Source organism: Tursiops truncatus, chromosome 2 (assembly GCF_011762595.2).
Source record: "Tursiops truncatus isolate mTurTru1 chromosome 2, mTurTru1.mat.Y, whole genome shotgun sequence".
Lineage (NCBI taxonomy): Eukaryota > Metazoa > Chordata > Mammalia > Artiodactyla > Delphinidae > Tursiops > Tursiops truncatus.
In genome coordinates this window covers 61,336,722-61,358,062 of record NC_047035.1, presented here as the reverse complement: position 1 = coordinate 61,358,062, position 21,341 = coordinate 61,336,722, and the positions used below count along the sequence as shown (strand labels likewise).

The 21,341-nt window shown below is 35.7% G+C and overlaps 1 protein-coding gene across 8 annotated transcripts in view; it reads left to right on the top strand.

Annotated features, from left to right (window-relative positions):
* MIPOL1 (mirror-image polydactyly 1) overlaps positions 1 to 21,341 on the top strand; it is a 315,627-nt gene that overhangs the window by 237,308 nt on the left and 56,978 nt on the right. For all 8 annotated transcript variants that reach the window (XM_073800541.1, XM_073800543.1, XM_073800539.1 and 5 more), the window contains one exon: positions 16,337 to 16,567. In XM_073800541.1, the coding sequence (XP_073656642.1) occupies positions 16,337 to 16,567 (231 nt within the window). The remainder of the gene's footprint in view (positions 1 to 16,336; positions 16,568 to 21,341) is intronic.

Genomic DNA, 21,341 nt, shown 5'->3' with positions numbered 1-21,341 from the left:
CATTGCTGCTGGACTTTAGAACTGAACATGTTTACATTTAATTAGAAAGGACACACAGTTTACAGCACAGTAGCTATCAATATCAGATCAGAATTGATTTCCGCTTTCTCCCCAGTGATTGCTTCCTTCAACCTAATTAAAAAAGGCATATAACCAAAATGACTCACATAAATTTTAAAGCAAAGTAAACAATATTTCCTGGAGACCAAAACAAAAGTAAATGACATTCATCCTGATTATTAGCTACATTTTTTTGAAAGAATTCTGATGCCTATAAATGTGCTATAAGGCATGTTTTAGTGTTATCAGACTGCTGATAAACCAAGTGTTCCCTTCTGAAGAAACCTGAATCAATGCTTTACTGAGTTCTTTAGCTCTCAAAGAAACAATAACCTTACTTTTATCTTCATAATCCCTAAAACATGTAGATAAAGTATTCTGATAGAAGTTTGGACTGATTTTATTCATGTCTTCAATTTTCACATATTATAAAGAGCAACTGCTAAAAAATATAACAAAATGATTAACAGATTGATTTCCTTTTAAATAAGATGTATACAGCACATGTGTAATTTCCTAAAACATAAGGAATCATTCTGGTGTGTGTGAAAAACATTTCTCTACAATTACCGTAGCCAAAATCATGAACAAAATTCTGATAAAAGATCATTTCTTATAACTCTATTCACTATAAAGAGAACTGCTTTAAATTTCACAAGCTAGCGTTTGTTGATTACACTAAATTATGGTAAAAATGTTTGTTTTTTTTTAAATTATTTATTTATTTGGCTGTGTCGGGTCTTAGTTGCAGCATGCTGGATCTTCATTGCCGCATGCAGGATCTTCTTGTGGCTTGCGGGATCTTTAGTTGCAGCATACAGGATCTTTCACTTGTGGCATGTGGGATCTAGTTCCCTGACCAGGGATCAAACCCAGGCCCCCTGCATTGGGAGCATGGAGTCTTAGCCACTGGACCATCAGGGAAGTCCCTAAAAATGGTTTTAAATCAGAGATATAAAGGAAAATAGGAGAGATGTAGAGGTTACCCCCAGGAGGATTGTGTTACAGCTCTCCTTCTTCCTTCTCTATGCATCTGCCATGCAATCCCATATCTAGAATGGAAGGCTATCAAGATGTAAGGAAGTAAAGAAAGATTCAGATTAGAAGCAGGCCTTAAGTAACATTAATTAATCAATTTACAAATATAAAGCCGTTCTTCCAGGCACTAAAGATAGCGTAGTGAGCAAAACCTCTATAAGATCAAACATTTTTATCTGCTTTGGTTACTGATGTATCCTCAAGCATTTAATTTGTACTTGGTACTATATATGTCTAGTTGCTCAGTAAATATTTATTGAATGAATGACTCCTTTCAAGGATTATTTCACTACAAGCAAATGTTCATTCATCCACCAGGGGGGAGTCCAGTAGCACTTGTTTCTAGTATTCCAGGAAAACTGCTGAAATCCACAATGGTGCCATAGTAATGAGAGTCAATGTAAAATCTCCTTCCAGAAGAGAATAATTCATCAGAGTTATTTTTGCTTACTTTTCTTTCTTTCATTTTCTTTTTAAATCTTAGGCTTTTTATTACTCTTAGTGTTCACAAAGCAATCAACCCGGAAGCCACATCAGTTAACTACAGACCAGTACTACATATCCATAGTTTATATTCTGCAGGGCACATACCAATCACAGAGATTCTAGTCAACCATTAAAACATTAAAAAAATTAAGAACCACATGAAGCAAGCCTATGGAACCAGTAATTAATTAATCAATTCCACAAATATTTATTAAATCCTTTTCTGGGCACTAGAGATCAAATGGTGAAAAAAAAAATCGCTTAACATCTGTCCAGTTGGAAGGTCAGAGTACTATAGGAACACATGAGAGGATCACCTAATCTGAACAACAGGTCAGATTTCTTAGAGAAACTCATATCCATGCTGAGATCTAAAGGATGAGTAGGGGCTAGTTAAGTAAAAAAGGTAAGGTCAGTGTTCTAGGGGATATGAAATTTGTTCATCCTGGCTTGAGTATAGAGGTAAATAGGTGAATAAAGAGAAGTGAGCTGGATAGAGAGGCATGAAGAGCTTTGTAAAGGATGCTTAAAGGAATTTGGACTTTATCCTCAGAGCAGTGAGGGGTCATTGAAGAGTTTTAATCCAGGTAGTCATACATTCATATTTGTGCTTTAGAAAACTCACTCAAGGCAAAGAGCAAGTGAAGACTATTGAAGTAACCCACTTAAGAAAATAGTAGCAGGCACTCTAAATTATGATAATGGTAATGGAGCTGAAAAGAATACTAGAAAGATGCAAGGGATTGATTAGATTGATCAATCAAAAGGATTGATTAGATTTTTAGGTGAGAAATGGATGTCAAGGATGATGCATAGGTTTTGAGCGTTTACACTGAGTAGAAAGTGATGCCCAGGGAGAAGGGAGGGAAAGAAAGGGCTGATTAGTAGAAGGATATAAAATGAGATCATGAGTTTAGTTTTAGACATACTGAGTTGTAGATATTTGCAGGATGGTCAAGTGAAGATGTCTCCTAGGTAGTTGTGTAGATCTGGTGCTCAGGATAGAAATCTGATCTGGAGAGAAAGACTTCCAAGTGAAATAAATGATTGAGTGAAGCCATGGGACTGGGTTGAAATCAAGGGAGAGTGGCTAGAATGACCAACAGTTAACCAACAGTTAAGGATGCCTCCAAAGGAGATTAAGAAGCATCAAGAAATACTTTTGATGAAGCAGAAAACCGGAAGTGTATTTTCATAGAAAGCAAGGAAAGAAGGCATTTCCAGAAAGAATTGGCTTCTGATAGGTCCTATAACATAAAGATTGAAAATGTCTTTTATACTGAGCAACAAGATCTTTTCTGGAGCAGTTGTGGACAGAGCAGATGGTAGAGCCTTGAATAGAATTTGAGGTGAAGACAGCAAGCACAGACAATTTGATTCTAAATGAGATGATCCCAAACTAGGTCCAAGAGAAATCCCATCTTTTAGACCAGACTAGCATACCTTTGAACTTAGTCAGAATCCCTGGCAGAAAACAAAACAAAACAAAAAATCTTCATAAGTGGAATATCTGACCCAAGAAAATAAATAAAAGGTGAGTTCTAGAATTTTATTTCCTAGATTTAAGCCTCAGTATATAGTTCCATGCTCTCTTGAAATTCCACTCAGAAAAGGAGCAAGGTGCATCTTAGTGGTTAGAGGCTGTTTGTCCTGTAAGGTGATGAAGAGACACAAAACACCCCCTGGCCAGAGCAGAGCAATTGTTTTAAAAGGCAAATCTTGTTCCCCTCTCTTTAAAATCCTTTAGCAGCTTCTCATTTGCCTTAAGAAAAAGACCAAATTCCTGTTTGGTCCTCATGTTCCAAAAGGCCCTCTATGATCTAGACCCAACCACTTGTTCACTGATACGAGCACTGGTTGTAACTGGGCTTCATTGAGCTCATCAGCCATCCTTTCTCTTATTATAAGGCCTTGGCACATGTTCTTCCCTGTGCCTGAAATGCTTCCTTCACCTCTCTTCTAGTTAATACCTACTCTTACCTTTAAATTTCAACTCAAATGTCACATCCCTTCCTTTATAGCACTTAAAGTAATTTGAAATGTGTGTTTAGTCACTACTCTAGCTCTAGCTCTAGCAAAGTGCCCAGAACACAGTAGTCATTCATTTACATGAGGAAGGGAAGCAGGGCCTGACGTGTCACCATGCTGCCACCCAATTCCAAGTAAAACAAAGCACATGCTTCCAGTATGCATACTGACTGAACCCTATTCAGCAATTCAATTAACCAAATAACTGTACAGCAACAGCTGTGTATCAAGCACTGTGTGTTTGTAATGGTCTCATAAAATGAATTTATTTAAACCTCGTAGCTGAGATCGGCATCAGTGCTTATCCTAAGCTTTATATAATGTGAAATAAAACTATATATCTAATAGGACTTTATTTACTTTTCCTAAGGGAGTCACTTAGGATCACTAATAAAATAGAAAAATATTTACCCTATGTAAGAACAGTTGGTTAGGGCTTCTCCGGCGGCACAGTGGTTAAGAATCCACCTGCCAATTCAGGGGACACGGGTTTGAGCCCTGGTCCAGGAAGATCCCACGTGTCACGGAGCAACTAAGCCTGTGCGGCACAACTACTGAGCCTGCAGGCCTAGAGCCCGTGCTCTGCAACAAAAGAAGCCTGCGCACCGCAATGAAGAGTAGCCCCTGCTCGCTGCAACTAGAGAAAGCCCACGCGCAGCAACAAAGACCCAGTGCAGCCAAAAATTAAAAAATAAATTTTAAAAAAACGAACAGTTGATTATTTGAGGTTTTTACGTTTTTAGTAAAATCATTTATTCATGCAGATGGTATGGGACATAGTTTTCAGTAGTTGAGCAAACTTCTCAGCCATCTGCTAAGAAATTGGCTAATGAGCTTGTGCCAAGCTCCTCAAAAATCTTTTTGTCTAGAACTGACCCTTATGCGGGTGACACTCTTCCTTTGTGTGACTGTTCTTAGATGGAGTACCCATTTCAGTAGAATTAGGATGACAAATTATGATATCTGGCATTTAACTAGGCCTCAGCATCGTGAGCTCACTTATACCTAGAGATGACTGAGTCCAGTCTTCTACATTGTGCAGGGATTTCTTCTACACTATTTCTAACAGCTTGTTATCTAGTGTCTACATAAATATGACATCTCATCACAGGTAGGGTTTACCCTACCTGATAAGCCCTCCTGTGGAGATGCTTCAGTTTATAACTTATAACAGACATAGCTAAATTCAGGTGTGATTAGGTCTGATTTGGCTATTATGCCATGGCTGGCTATGCTTGCCCTCTTTTCTATCTGATGTCACTTTTGATTCCTACTGGACTTATGGTTAGTCAGCCTTCATTAATACTGTGTGTGTGTGTGTGTGTGTGTGTGTGTGTGTCTTGGGAGGGTGGGATTTAATAGACTTTATTTATTAGAACAGTTTAGATTTAAAGTAAAATTGAAATAATACAGAGTTCTCATATACCTCCTCCCACAGGTAGTTTCCCCATTATTAATATCTTGTGTTGGTGTGGCACATTTGTTACAGTTAGTGAAACCATATTGATACCTTATCATTACTTAAAGTCCACAGTTTACATTAGGGTTCACTCCTTGTGTTGTACCATTCTATGGGTTTTGAAAAATGCAAAATATCATGTACTCACTGTTACAGTTTCATACAGAATAGTGTCACAGCACTTTAAAAAAAAACATGTGCTTTTGCCTTTTTATCCGCCTCTGCCTCCCCCTGAACCTTTGGCAACTACTGACCTGTTTACTGTGTCTGTAGTTTCGCCTTTTCCACAGTGTCATATAGTTGGAATCATGCAGTATATAGTCTTCCAGACTGGCTTCTTTCACTAAGTAACATGCATTTAAGTTTCCTCCATGTGTTTTCAGGGCTTGATATCTCACTTTTTATCATTAAATGATATCCCATTGTATGGATGTACCACAGTTTGTTTATATATTTGCCTATTGAAAGATATCTTGGTTGCTTCCAGTTTGGGGAAATTACGAATGAAGCTGCTATAAACACTCACGTTCAGGTTGTTGCGTAGACATAGGTTTTCATTACTATTGGGTAAACACTTAGGAGCACGATCAGTGTATCATATGGTAAGATTATGTGTAGCTTTGTAAGAAACTGCCAAACTGTCTTTCAGAGTACCTGTACTATTTTGCATTAACACTACCAATAAGCCGGAGTTCCTGTTGCCCCACATCCTCACCAGAATTTCGTGTTACTCCTTTTCTGGATTTAGCTCTTCCAATAGGTATAGTGGTATCTCACTGTTTTAATTTGCAGTTCCCTGGTAGCCTATGATGTTGAGCCTCTTTTTGTATGTTGATATGCCATCTGTATTTCTTCTTTGGTGATATGTCTGCTTCTTTTGTCTATTTTTTAATTGAGGCTTATTTTCTTATTGTTGCATTTTAAGAGTTCTTTGTGTATTTTGCATACTAGTCCTTTATCAGATATGTATTTTTCGAAGATTTTCTTCAGTCTGTGGATTGTCTTTTCATTCTTTTAACAGTATGTCTTGCAGCATATAAGTTTTTAATTCTAATAAGGTCTAACATCTGTTTTTTTCATGGATTATGAAAAATCCATGGTGTTGGTATTGTATGTAAAAACTCATTATTAAACCCAAGATCACCTCAGTTTTCTCTTATGTTATCTTCTAGATGTTATATAGTTTTTCATTTTACTCCTTAGGCCTATAACACATTTTTAGTTACTTTTTGTGAAAGGTGTAAGTTCTTGGTGTAGATTATTTTTTTTCTTGTATGGATGTCCATTTGTTCCAGCACAATTTGTTAAAGAAAAGGCTATTCCTTGTCCATTGAATTGCCTGTGCTTTTTTGTCAAGATCAGTTGACCATTGTTGTATGGATCTATTTCAAGGCTCTCTATTCTCTTCAACTGATCTGTTTGTCTCTTCTTTTGCCAGTGTAATGCTGTCGTGATTGCTATAGCTTTAAGTCCTGAAGTTGGATGGTGTCAGTCTTCTGACTTTGTCCTCCCTCAATATTGAGTTGGCTGTCCTAGATCTTTTGCCTTACCATATGAACTTTAGAATCAGTTTGTCAATGTGTACAAAATAATTTTCTGGGCTTTTGATTGGCATTGCATTGAATCTATAGAACATGTTAGGAAGAATTGACATCTTAACAATATTGAGTCTTTTTATTCATGCTCATGGAATATCTCTCCATTTATTTAGGCCTTTGATATCTTTCATCTGAGTTTTCCTCATATAGATCCTATACATATTTTGTTAGATTTATATCTAAATATTTCGTTTGGGGGAGTGGTAATATAAGTGATATTATGTTTTAATTTTAAATTGGAATTGTTCACTGCTGCAACATAAGAAAGCAATTGACTTTATATTAACCTTACATCCTGCAGCCTTGTTAAAGTGACTAATTAGTTCCAGGAGTTTTGTTGTTTTATTTTCGTTGAGTCTTTTAGATTTTCTACATAGACAATCATGTTATCTGTGAACGAAGACAGTCTTATTTTTTCCTTCTTAATCTGTATACATTTTATTTTATTTTATTGTCTTTTACATTAGCTAGGACATCCAGTACTGTGTTGAACAGAAGTGGTGAGAGGAGATATCCTTGTCTTGGCCCTGATTTGGGGGAGAAAGCATCTAATTTCTCACCAATAAGTATGATGTTAGCTATAGGGGTTTTTTTGTAGATGCTCTATATCAAGTTTAGAAATTTCTTCTCTCTTCCTAGTTAGCTGAGAGTTTTTATCATGAATGGATATTAGATTTTCCAGCGCTTCTTCTGCATTTATTGGTATGATCAAGTGATTTGTCTTCTTTAGATTGTTTTGTAATGGACTATATTAATTGATTTTCTAATGTTTTATACCGAGAATAAATCCTACTGGATAGGAGTGCATAATTCTTTATGTACTTTGTTGGGTTCGATTTGCTAATATTTTGTTGAGGATTTTTGCGTCTCTATACATGAGAGATAATATTCTGTAGGTTTTCTTTTCTAATAATGTCTTTATCTGGTTTTGGCGTTAGGGTAATGCTGGACTCATAGATTGAATTAGAAAATATTTCCTCTGTTTCTACTTTCTGGAAGAGATTTTAAAGAATTGGTATAAAAAAATTGGTATCATTTCTTCCTTAAATGTTTGATTAACTCCTCTGGGCCTCGGGTTTTCTTTTTTGGAATGCATTGACTATTGATTTAATTTCTTTAATAGGTAAAGGCTTATTCAGATTGTCTATTTCTCCTTGCGTGAGTTTTGGTAATTTGTATCTTGCAAGGAATTTGTTCCATTTTATATAAGTTATTAAATTTGTGGACATAGAGTTGTTAATAACATTACTTTATTATCCTGTTAATGTCCCTGGGATCAGTAGTGATGACCTCTCTTTCATTTCTGATATTAGTAATTTTTATCTTCTTTCTTTTTTCTTGGTTAGCCTGGCTATAGGTTTATTGATTTTATTAATTGTAATAGGCCAAAAATGTCCCCCCCAAAAGATGTCCACATTATATAACTGGAACCTTTGTTACCTTATGTGGTAAGGAGATGTAACAAATCTCCAAACACTTGGGAACATTTAACAACACATTTCTAAATAATCCATGAGTCAAATAAGAATTCTCAAGGGAAATTAAAAAATATATATGGAAGTGAATGAAAATAAAAGTACTGCATAGCAAAATTTCTGGGACATAGCTAAGGCAGTGCTGAGAGTGAAATTTTTAGCACTAAATACATACATTAGGAAAATTGGAAGTGTATCAAATCAACAATCTAAGGTCCTACCTCAAGAATCTGGAAAGAGAACAAAAAAATAAATGCAAAGCAAGCAGAAGGAAGAAAATATTAAAAATAAGAACAGAAAAGGGCTTCCCTGGTGGCCCAGTGGTTGAGAGTCTGCCTGCCGATGCAGGAGACACGGTTTCATGCCCCGGTCCGGGAAGATCCCACATGCCACAGAGCGGCTGGGCCCGTGAACCATGGCTGCTGAGCCTGCGCGTCCGGAGCCTGTGCTCCGCAACGGGAGAGGTCACAACAGTGAGAGGCCCGCGTACCGCAAAAAAAAAAAAAAAAAAAACAGAAAGAAGCACATAAGAGCAGAGAGAAAACACATTATGAATATCAGGAATGATAGGATATCACTATAGACTTCGCAGAGATAAAAACAATAAGAGATTACTATGGACAGCTCTACATGCATAAAAATGGCAATTTAGAAGTAACAGACCATTTCCTAAAAAAACTCTTATTCCATTACTGATACATGCAATAACCTGAATGAATCCCCAGAGAACTATGCTGAGAGACAACAGAAAATCCCCAAACCTTTCCATTTGTATAACACTCTTGAAATGACATTACAGAAATAGGAAACAGATTAGTGGTTCTTAGGATTTAAGGAGGGGATGGAGTGGTAAGGAAGTAGGGAAATATACTTCGTGGTGATATAACTGTTTTGTATCTTGACTGTATCAATGTCAATATCTTGGTGGTGCTATTATACTAATTATTTATACTACTAATAATAATTTATACTAATAATAATAATTTATACTAATAATTTTACAAAATGTTGCTATAATTTTACAAAATTTACTATAATTTTACATAAATTTACTATAATTTTACAAAATGTTACTTTTGGGGGAAAGTGGTAAATGACATGAGGGATCTTTCTGTATTATTTCTTACAACTGCATGTGAATTTGTAATGATCTCAAAACAAAAATGTTAATCTTTAAATATTCCTCAAAAATGGAATGGAATGGAGTGTGGATGAGGGAAGCAATGGAGAATATGAGGCTGCACATAAAGATAAGGAGAAAAGAAAGGGAAATAAAACTGATGTGACTCTTCTATAATACTAGAGCCCACTTATTCGAATGGAGCATTTAAGCAACAATGTTCAATAAATACTTTTTGTCTGCCTCTTATAGAGAAGCCACTGTGCTAGGCCCTCTAAGGAAATAAAGAAGAGTAAAAAATGGCCCCTTCCTTCAATAGCATTAGACTAAAGTAGGGAAGATAAAGTGAGTATAAAGTAGCTATAAAGGATAGTAGAAAGCGATGAATATAATACAAGGGGTATGGAAAGGGTATGGAGCTTAGAGGAGGTAGTGTCTCCTTGGGCAGGATATGGGAGTGTAACTTCATGACGGTTGTGGCAGTTCATCTGGATCTTGAAGTGTAGTGATCGGGCGCTTAGAGGGATAGGGAAATAGAATTCCAAGTGGAGGCAACAGTGTGAGCAATAATCCCAGAGTGAAAAGTGTGAGGGCAGTTTTAAAGAACAGTTTATATTTCCATTTGGCTAGAATAAAAGTTTTTGATAGAATAGTTAGGAAAAAGTCTGGAAAGAAAACTAGAACAGAATTCTGGAGCACCTTGAATGTCAGACTAAAATTTGGGACATAAACCTAGAATTCTATATCCAGTGAAATTGTCCTCCAAAAGTGAAGGAGAAATAAAGACTTTCTTAGACAAAGACTGAGGGAATTTGTCACCAGTACACCTGCCTTGAAAGAAATGTTAAAAGAAGTTCTTTTGAGAAAAGGCAATCACAGTAAGGCGGAAACTCAGATCAAATTAATTCATGCAATAAACCAGGAAGTAAAAACAGACACTGTCCTTTCAGGAAATGTATACTGAGGACAACATAGCACATACTTCTGGTTTCCATACTCGCTTTGTCTTTATTTATTTTTATTCAGTGAAACAAGCCAAACCTGCCTCTTTTTTTTTTTTCGAATGATTTAATAATATTATCAGTAAGTGATAAAGGTTAGGAAAACTAGTTTAGTTCTCCCAATTCATGAAAAACCTGTAGCAACAGTTGTTTTTCATCAAACTACTTATAAAATATCTAAATATTGTATGAGACCTTATACAGAATTAATTAGAAATAAATTATTTCTTAAAAAATTATACAATATATGAATGCTTGTTTTTTGCCAGGTATTGTGCCAGATATTTTCACATAAGTAGATCACCTTATTTTGTTCTTATGTGAACTCAGTGAGATTTTTCTCATTGTTTTAGAGTTGAGGAAATTAATACTTAAAGTTATAAAGTATTTTTCCCAAGGTCAGACAGAGTGAACAGCAAGACTGAAATTTAAATCTACTTCTTTAAAGTCCAAATCTGACATCTTTTCATTTACCAGATTTAGCATTCTTGACGTATTAGACTAGATAATTCTTTGTTGTGAGGGTCTGTCCTCTGCAATCTAGGATGTTGAGCAACATCTCTGGCCTCTATTCACTAAATGCTAGTAGCATCCCCCCCTCCAGTTGTAACAGTGAAAAATGTCTCCAGATGTTACAAGATGTCCCTGAGGGACAAAATTACTCCTAGTTAAGAACTATTGGCCTGGGACTTCCCTGGTGACACAGTGGTTAAGAATCCGCCTGCGAATGCAGGGGACATGGGTTCAAGCCCTGGTCCGGGAAGATCCCACATGCTTCAGAGCAGCTAATCTCATGTGCCACAACTACTAATCCTGTACTTTAGAGCCCGTGAGCCACAACTGCTGAGCCCGCGCGACACAGCTACTGAAGCCCGCACGCCTAAAGGCCGTGCTCCGCAACAAGAGAAGCCACCACAATGAGAAGCCTGCGCACGGCACCGAAAAGTAGCCCCCTCTCACCACAACTAAAGAAAGCCCACACACAGAAAAGAAAACCCAATGCAGCCAAAAATTAACTAATTAATTTAAAAAAAAAGAACTATTGGCCTATACTGTGACACCTCATCTCTAAATTTTTAATCCAAGAATATTTATTCAATTAAAATAAACAGTATATATAGATCACATGAATGCTTGAGCAATTACTGTAAATAAATGAAGCATAAATAGAAGTGTAAGTGCATATAGTGGGATGGTGAATAAAGTGATCTCATGAAAGGACTTAAGAAATAGTTGATCACGGAAACAAGAAGCCAAGAAAAGTAGCATCAAAACTTGGTATAGATGGAAAAGTACAAGTTTGCAAGAATAAGATGAATCCATGTTTGACGTTACAGTTGAGAGTTCAACAAGCAGGTAAACACAAGTTGAGGGGAACATAAATATCTACAAGCAAAATGTAAAAGTGGGTCATAAACCTGAAAATTCCGAGATATTTTCGGCTGAGGCAGTACAGAGAGTTAGGGATCAGGAAAATAGTCAGGATCACAGTCATGAGGGAACAGACCAGGAGACACTGAAATGAAGACAGAAACCACTACAGAAAGGAATCTATTACATGCTACTTAATGGTCTAATACCCATTGAATGGCATCTCCTACCTTGGCCTGCTGTTGGACTCAATGTGGTGAGCAGCCTAGGAGATAATGTATAGTCACAGTTGGTGTGGATTCAAATTATGATTATATGAAAGACTACTAAGTAAAAATATTTTTAAAGTCTCACTTTCTATACTAAATTAGAAAAATTAATTCATTAAGAATTATATAATTTCAAAACTGGAAGAGTTAATTGAATTTTTTATATTACTTCGTTATCTTCATGATAAATAGGGATGGTTACCATCCTATGTTAGTATTGTGTGAGCCACACTGTTTCTGAGAGTGATTTAACAGCTTTTCTGTTGTTTTATAATTTATTCTTACTATAACTTAAAATATTTTCCCATACAATGTCATTTAAGTGCCATTAAATTGTAATGCCACTGCTATACAAAAAAATGCATCTGAAAATCAATGCATCTCAATCAACTTTGAACAGAGGTTAAATGTGATACGACTCTGAAGAAAGCTAAACAATGTGGCCCTCTTGTCAATTTAGGGAAGAGCTTTCTGAGGGAAAAAGCATCACTAAAACAAAAATGCACTTCAGTGGTTATAGATTTATACATGCTGGGAATATATCCTCTCTACTTCACTTTTATTCCTATAAGAAAATTTCCCTAAATTATGAACATTTTAATTTATTAAACTTATGAATGCATTCTTCCCATAAATAAAATTGCCCTATGTAATTTAATATGTTGGAATTGGGAAGTAAATCACATGATGAAACTGAAAAAAACTACGAAGTATTGTAAGTTCTAAGAAGGAAAAGAGGTTCTATGAGACAGAATAACAAGGAAGGAACATCAAAATTTAGACTGAAGAGACATAAAAGGTTTATCTGAGAAAGTAGTATTTATGCTGAGACCTAGTGAATGAGTAGGAGTCGGTCACATAGAAGCGTGGAGGGAAAGGCATTTCAAAGAAATGCTTCAAGCAGGAAAAGCTTGCTGTACCTGAGAAATGGAATGTCTGCTAAAAGGTGGTAGGTAGAGAGACCGGATGATAGAGGGCTTTGTAGCCCATGGCAAGTAGGGGAGGATTCCAGCCCAGGAAGGAGGCTATGATGTGTGTCCAGGTTCTGGCTCTGCTAGGGTAGGGGTATGAGATTAATTAAATTACTTACCTCTTTGTTTCAGTTTTTTCATTAGTAAAAAAGTAATATTAATAGGACTCCCTTCCTAAGTTGTTGTGAGGTTTAGTGAGTTAAAATATGTAATTTGTTATCTTCAGAGATTTATTCTGAGTTTGATGAGGTACTATTGCAGGATTTTGAGTGACGTTATCTAATTTATCTTTTTAAGAGATCACTCCAGCTACTGCTTCAGTTTGAGAAAGACTTGATGGGGATTTAAAGGTTTCCAAGGTATTTTGAATGAATAGTAGCTTTTTGAGCTTGAGAATAAAGGGTCCCAGTTACAGGTCCATCTGAGAGAAAAATTAAAGTCAGGTAGTGTAAATTTGCCAAAAAAAGGAAAAGACTAAATTAAATGGTAGAAAACTAGTAAATGATGAATGATTAGGTGATTAAATGGGGATAATATTGATTTTAATAATGGTGTGATTTTAAAAATTGAATCATTGATTCTTAATATTTAATTGGTTATAATATACTAGATAGTGTTGTAGGTATCACAAACAAATGCAGAATTCCCAAACTATGCTGATCTACTTCAAGTTTTAAATGAAGAGCATAGGACTTCCCTGGTGGCACAGTGGTTAAGAATCCGCCTGCCAATGCAGGGGACACAGGTTCAAGCTCTGGTCCAGAGATCCCACCTGCCACAGAGCAACTAAGCCCGTGCACCACAACCGCTGAGCCTGCACTCTGGAGCCCACGAGCCACAACTACTGAGCCCACGTGCCACAACTACTGAAGCCCACACACTGCAATGAAGAGTAGCCCCTGCTCGCTGCAGCTAGAGAAAGCCCACATGCAGCAACGAAGACCCAGTGCAGCCAAACATAAATAAAAATCCCTTTTTAAATAAATAAATAATAAATGAGGAGCATATATTTAAGATTAAAAATATAAAGAATAGGGCAGGCTATGACTTTTTTAACTGGACACAAAAAAGCACTGCCATTAATGGAATAATAATAAATTAGATTTCATTAAAGTTAAGAATTTACATTTATCAAAAGACAACATTAAGAGAATGAAATCTCACTGCACCCCCATTAAAATGGCTGAAGTTAAGAGGACTCGCAATCCTACTCTACGGGTGCATATAGAGCAACTGGAACTCTTGCTGATGTGAGAATAAATTGGTATGACCACTTTGGGAAACTTTGCAGTATCTACTAAATCTGAACATATATACGCCCTATGGAGGAATTCTGCTCCAGAAATGGGTACTTACGTCAGTTATATCTCAATAAAGCTGGGGAAAAAAAACAAGCCAAAAAGAAATGGGTACTTAGGTCCATCAAAACACACATACAGGAATTATTCATAGCAGCAACAGTGGAATGGTTAAATAAATTGCTATGTATTTATGTAATGGAATACTTCATAGAATAAAATACAACAGGATGAATCTCAGAAACTTTATGTTAAGCAAAATATTAAGTCAGACAAAAAGTTCAAAAACAGGCAATATTAATCTTGATAGAGGTTGGACTAGTGATTACCTTTGGAAAGGGGATCAACTGGGAGGACTGGAGTGTTCTGCATTTGTTCTGTATTTTATTCTTTACATTTTGTCAAGCTGAATACTTTGGATTTGTGCAAATTACGTAATTTAAAATGTAATTAGGGACTTCCCTGGCGGTCCAGTGGTTAAGACTCCGGCCTTCCAGTGCGCGGGGACGCAGGTTCGATCCCTGGTCGGGGAACTAAGTTCCCACATGCTGTGTGACACAGCCAAAAAATTAAAGAAAAAAAAAATGAAATTGATATTTAAAGGTAAAGAGCATAGACTTTTTAAAGGTTTTTCTGTTTTGTTTGTTTTTAGTTTCTTTCTTTCTTGGGTGTTTCAAGTAAACAAAGAGAGTAGATTGAAAGAAAATGGAAGTTGGAACAATGCAGAAAGTATGAGAGAACAGAGGAAGAATTAGGAAAATGAGCAGGAGACAGGAGTCTTTAAGCATATGGATTGCTAGAAAGAACCAAGAAGAATGAAGTAAGGGTTAGATACATAACAAGATGAAAACCATGAAGGAAGATACTTTCTTTGCACTCTGCAAATCTGGCAGTATACACCATTCTTATTTCATATATAGTAATCACTTGACCACAGTTTAGCAGCATCTCTCTTCTTAGGGACTAAACTGAATTCTGACATGATTTCTTTTGGTATGCTAACTATCCCTGTCTCAAGTCCATCTTATTTCTGTGTGACACCTTGTCCAAAGTGAGCACCCTGGAGAGGCTTATAGGCTATTTAAGCAAAAAGAAGAAATTTATAATTACTTCATTTTGAAAAGTTTTAGATAAAGTACCAGACTAGATATTCAGCCAGAGTTAAAGTTCCCTGACCAGCTTTCTACAGCTTTAAGAATTATATTACTTTCTTTCAACATTATCAATCTGTATTATATAGTTAGGGTGTTTTACTTCAAGTCTCCCATCGACATTTCTTTTGTATGCATATACTGAAATGATCTTATTTAATAAAAAAAGAACATCTCCTGTGTGGATTTTAAATTTCCCATTATTAAATATTTATATTTTCAAAATGTCTTTATTTAATTGAGTGAGGTGCTTGGTGCCATTTCAAAATAACCTCAGGTGGTAGGTGTAATGACATATCAAAGATCTGACCTTTAGCATTTTAAGATTCTATTTGTCTGCATTTTCTTCTGCATTAATTTAGTCTTAATTTATATGCTGTTTCTCTGTATGACTTAATGAGTGGATGTGTTTGGCATAAGATTCATTAACAAAAAGAAAATATATCTGAATACATATTATTTCTGTGCAGGTTGACTTGTGATTTTAACTTCATTTATATCTCAATTGTGACAAGTAGAAAATGCTGTGTATAAGGCTGATCAGTATTTGTACAAATCTCATTCATTCTCATTACGTGTTCAGCCGAATAGACCCTGGATCTCCTAAACTGATGCCCATTCTCTTACTTCTCACTTCTTTGCAGTCAGCTTATTATATTCTTTTATTTACCTAGAGATACTTTATTCTCCAATTCTTTGCTATTCCTTTTAAAGAAAATTGAATGTAATATTTACACTGATACAATTAAATTAACATCCTGCAGCATCTTTTTGTATGCTTTGGTAGCAAAGATAATCATTTGTCTGGGTAGCTTTCAGCCTAGAAGCAGAGAAATGGATAATTATCAAGTATAATATTGTGATATAAAAATTATTTGTATTTACCCGTTTAAGTTATCTTTATTGATTTTTAGAAATGGGTATTTCTAACTGGAGATTTTCGTTAAATAAATTATTGGTCGGTCAGCCTACATATTTATGTTTAAATTATTTATTTTTATATTTTCTCAGTTTACACAAATCTTTATCCCAAGAAGAAAATCTGAAGGATCAGTTTAACCATACCCTTAATACCTATGAAGAAGCTTTAAAAAGTAGAGAGAACATTGTTTCCATCACTCAACAACAAAATGATGAATTAGCTACCCAACTGCAGCAAGCTCTGACAGATCGAGCAAACATGGAATTAGAGCTTCAGCACACCATCGAGGCCTCCCGAGCAGCCAATGACAAAGTTCAGAAGTAAGTAAAATGACCTTGCATTATTTCAAAAGCATGAAACAAAACAAAACAAAAGCACATTCTTTTGGCAACTAAATAATATATTATTTATGCTCTTAATAGTTTAAGACAAAAGTGGATTGAGCCAAATGAACTTTTTTAGACGGCCTGTCATATCTATATTTGGGGTCAAAAAGTCATTTACTTGCGAATCATGGTTACTATTTAGGGCAAACCATTTTTATTGAATAATTGATCTTCAGGGGTTCATGGAGGCCATACGATTAAAATCAGTTCATAGGTAATAGGTAATTAGCAAGGGGAAGAGACAGTCAAGTTACCAACTCTACTCATTTAGCTTCACAATAATCTTACTTGAGCTGAGATCATCTATGACCTTGCAATCTGAGACCTCTAGGCACATAGAATCCAGTACAGTGAAATTAATTTTCTTGTGTTGTTCTTCTGAAGCATTTAATACAGCTTTTCACTGTACATGATCACATTTATTTTCAATAATCTTTGCATTTTTATTAAAATTTAAATAAAGCTGCATAATCAGTCAGTCCTTAATGATAGATAGCAAAATATTAACAAATAACTTATCAGACAAGGAAGTCACTTGTTAATCTATGGGACTTGAACACTGTAGCAGAATATTCTAAAGCAGCTTTAATGTAATAGAACTTGTCATTTTAACTGAGCCCTTTTTTATGTATTGTTAACAGCATTACATCATTCACACACCTAATTGAATTCAATTTCTAAGACATACCTTCTTCCTTAACAATTTTTTTTTCAGTTTTACAGTATGGAAAAGTAGAGCTAACTTCAAGGTTTCTTACTTCTCAATACTTTTTGTTTGAAAATAAGTCTTCTGAAACATTTCCTCAACATCCCTGAAATTATATCTTGATTACTAGCCCAAGATCAGGTAAATACGTAGTCAAGACTGTTTTAAAACAGATTAGGAATTAATCTTTAAGGTATATGTACCTTGAAACTTATGATTTATGGTGTTATATTTTATAGGTTTAAAGATTAAGTTTGTATTCAGTCAGAAACTGTATCCGATTATTCACAGAGTATATTAACATTCTAAGAACCCCAAGATAGATATTTAGGTAGATCTCATTTCATTGTAAATTACAAATCAGTAACTTTTGACAGTCAAGATCGGATTTAGCTCTATTTGCTTAAAGGATACAAATACTTAAAAATTTCAAAGTTTTCTTTACCTGTAATCCTTTAATTTCTATACATAACTAAAATTCCCTAAAACAGTGTTTCCCAGAGAGCAATTAGATTTCTAAAGAAATTTGGAAATGTTGTCAACTTTTATTTTTTAGATCTCATCAGCTATTGTTATTATTTTTAAAAGAAATAACTTTGTACCCCAAGAAGTAGAAATAACATTTCTCAGATAACTCTTTAAATTAAATAAGTTTAACCTTTTGAAAAACTAACTATATTGTCCTTATTCTTCACGTTTAAGAACAAACAAATCAAGACTTTTTAATGGAAATGGCACCAATCCATGGACAGAGTTTAAGTGCAACAATTATGTCATTTACAAGAGTTAAATGTTAAATTTTAATTTAAATGTTAAATCTTTTATTCTGATTTCTAGCAATCAGACCTAGATGAAATATTATCAGGCTTTCCGTTTCATATTTAATCCACTATATTTCATCTTTAATTGCCCTCAAGTGTGCAGTGTATCTTCATTACAGTTAATGTGGGCATCAGCCTATTTTGTTGGATATAAGATGATAACCTTCCAGGAAGCCAACTGATAAGACTTTGTTAGATATTAACAGGTATTGGTATTCTGTTAGGTATTAGTATTCTCCATATAATCTGAAATCACTATTACTAGCAATTATTTTTGAAGGTCCTTTGAAAATATGTCAGTATTCCAGGCAATAATTAAAATTTAAATTTAAAAGGTCCACATTTCCCCTTTACCCTTCACAACCAAATTCCTTAAATAACTGATCTGTATTCACTACCTCTAGTTTTTCAATTCCCATTTGTTCTTCTACTACTCAATACACTATGGCTAGTTCTTATACTAAATTGTTCTTCTTAAGATTACCAGTAATTTCCTAATTGTTGAATTCAATGGCCCATTCCTAATTATACTTTATCATAAAATTTATATATGAGCATGGTAAAATAAGTAAAGATGCTCATATATCTTCAACATGGTAATTTAAAAGCTCAGGCTCTGGATTCAGAATGCATAGCTATGTGAACTAGGACATTTTAAAACACTGCCTTGATGTGGGCAATAGTATGTGGACAGTAATACACCTACTTCATAATGTTGTAAGAATTAGATGAGATAATACGTGTGATGCTTTTAGAACAATGTGTGTTGCATAGTCCCTCCTTCTCTTGTCATTTCACTCATACTGCACTATCTCATTCTTCAGAAGGGCACTACCTTTTCAGGACTAATGCATTTATATACGTTGGCCTCTCTCCTTGGAGCCTTTTGCCCTTTTCCCTCATGAGAAACATATTCATCCTATGAGATTCAGTGCAGCATAAAAGATAGAGACAAGCTTTGTGGTCAAGTCAGACAGACCTGTGTTTGAGTCCCTGGTTTCCTACCTATTACCTGTGAGATTTAGGGCAAATTGCTTAACTCCTGGAAGCAAAAGTTTTTCAGTTAAAAAATTTGGACAGGGCTCCCCTGGTGGCGCAGTCATTGAGAGTCCGCCTGCCGATGCAGGGGACACGGGTTCGTGTCCCTCTCTGGGAAGATCCCACGTGCCGCGGAGCGGCTGGGCCTGTGAGCCATGGCCGCTGAGCCTGCGCGTCCAGAGCCTGTGCTCCGCAACGGGAGAGGCCACAGCAGTGAGAGGCCCGCATACCACAAAAACAAACAAACAAAAAATTTGGACAGTTATATTGGCTTCACAGGGAGAGTTGATGTGACTTTCCTAGTCCTCAGCAGTTTCAGAACTGTCCTTGTTCCCTCACTGTTTCTTATCATTCACGTTCACTTTGCCATCAGTCCCCGTTGTTGGCTGCCTAAGTATCTCCTGATTCCCTCCACCTCTTCCCTTGTTAATTGCATTAATTCAGGCCTTAGTCATTCTTCATGACTACTGAAATAATCATTCCTCTAGACTATTGAAATAATCATAAAATTAGTTTACCTGCCTCTAGCTCTCTCAAGTTTATCTTCCTCACCACCACCAGAGTTAATTTTTCTAAAACAGAAATCAGGTTATATTATTTCCCCATTTGAAATCTTTCAGGAGCCCTTCAACCCCTACAAGTTAAAGTTTAAACAACTTAGCGTGATATAGGAGGCCTATCACTGGCCTCCTGCCATTGTTCTAGTGGCATCTCCTCACATGCCCCCTACCACAATATCTCTGCACATGCTATTTCTTCTTCTTAGAACATATTCCTCCCTTTTAGTACCTGGCCAGATTTTTGTTATTCCTTAAATTCCAGTCTAAATGTTACCCCTGTGATGCTTCTTTATTTTTTCATTCTTTAATTCTTTCATAATACTTAGTCCATACCTTTATTAGAGGTCTCAATCATCTAGATGTTATAATTGCTTTGTATATCTACTCTAATCCCTGTAAAATTACTCATCGAACTTTTCCAAGCCATAGACAGTGTTCTACTCCTCTTTGTATCCCCGTTGCCTCCAAATACTTGCACAGATGCCTGCTGTAAAGTGGGTGCTCCATGAATGCTTATGAACATATGAACTAGAACAATTTAATAGTTCAATAGAATGACAGAATAAAATAAAAGCAGATCAGGTCAGGAATACACAGCAAAACTTCAGGTGTGCTCTGATGTGCTTTAAGCCCTAGATAAAGTTTTTTATCCCAGCCAAGTACCTAGAGCTCACAAGTTTCATAGAAGAGTACGGCACTGGCATCACCACTCCTTCCACTCTCCTCAGAGTTGGGATCTCTTACTTGTTAGTGATCAGCTTTTAACCCTTGTTCTAACCACCAACTTCCATCAAGTTTAATTACATTTAAAAGACCTGAAATCTGCAGTAATAGGACAGAGAGATCATATACTATTTCTAATAATTGTAGAATTTTAAATTTATATTTTATTTCTTTGAGAGTCTAACATTTTTCTTGAATTTTTTAACCTATAGGAGTATACTTGGAAAGTTGTACAGAATTACCATCCATAAACAAGCCAATGTTTATAGCAGATAGTCACTTATAAAGTAAAATGTGGTGAATGCCAGACCTCACTGCGCCAAAATAGCTTCTTGGCCCAGGTATCATAAAGCCTAAAATTTCACCAATGGAAATCCATTCCGTCACGTTAAGCATTACTCTCCTTAGGTACATCTCTTTAAAAAATGTGTATGTTTGTGGAAGAAGAGCACATAGTGATTTAGCTTTTCAGATTACTCTTTTGCCGATTCTGGATGCACTTGGTTTCAGAGAGTTATGTGGAGGCTAAAGAGCAGGTTAAGAGCACGAGAACTTTGTGAGAAAAACTTCTTTTAATAGTTTTGCCCAGACCATCCATAATCCTCATTTATTAAAGAGAAAACTGACACACCAATCCACTAAATGATGTTTTTTATCATAAGAGGTTATGAAATCTGATTCTTTGTGCTATAATTTTCCATGTGTCTTTCCATCTACAGACATGCTTCTGGCCTAGAGCAAGTTTCCCAAAGGAATTTTTTAATGTATTTTACTAAATTTAACATGCTTAAGCTACACATAGTTACTTAAAATAAAAGTATTTACAACCAGACGTACATGGTTAGAAGACCTTTCAAAGA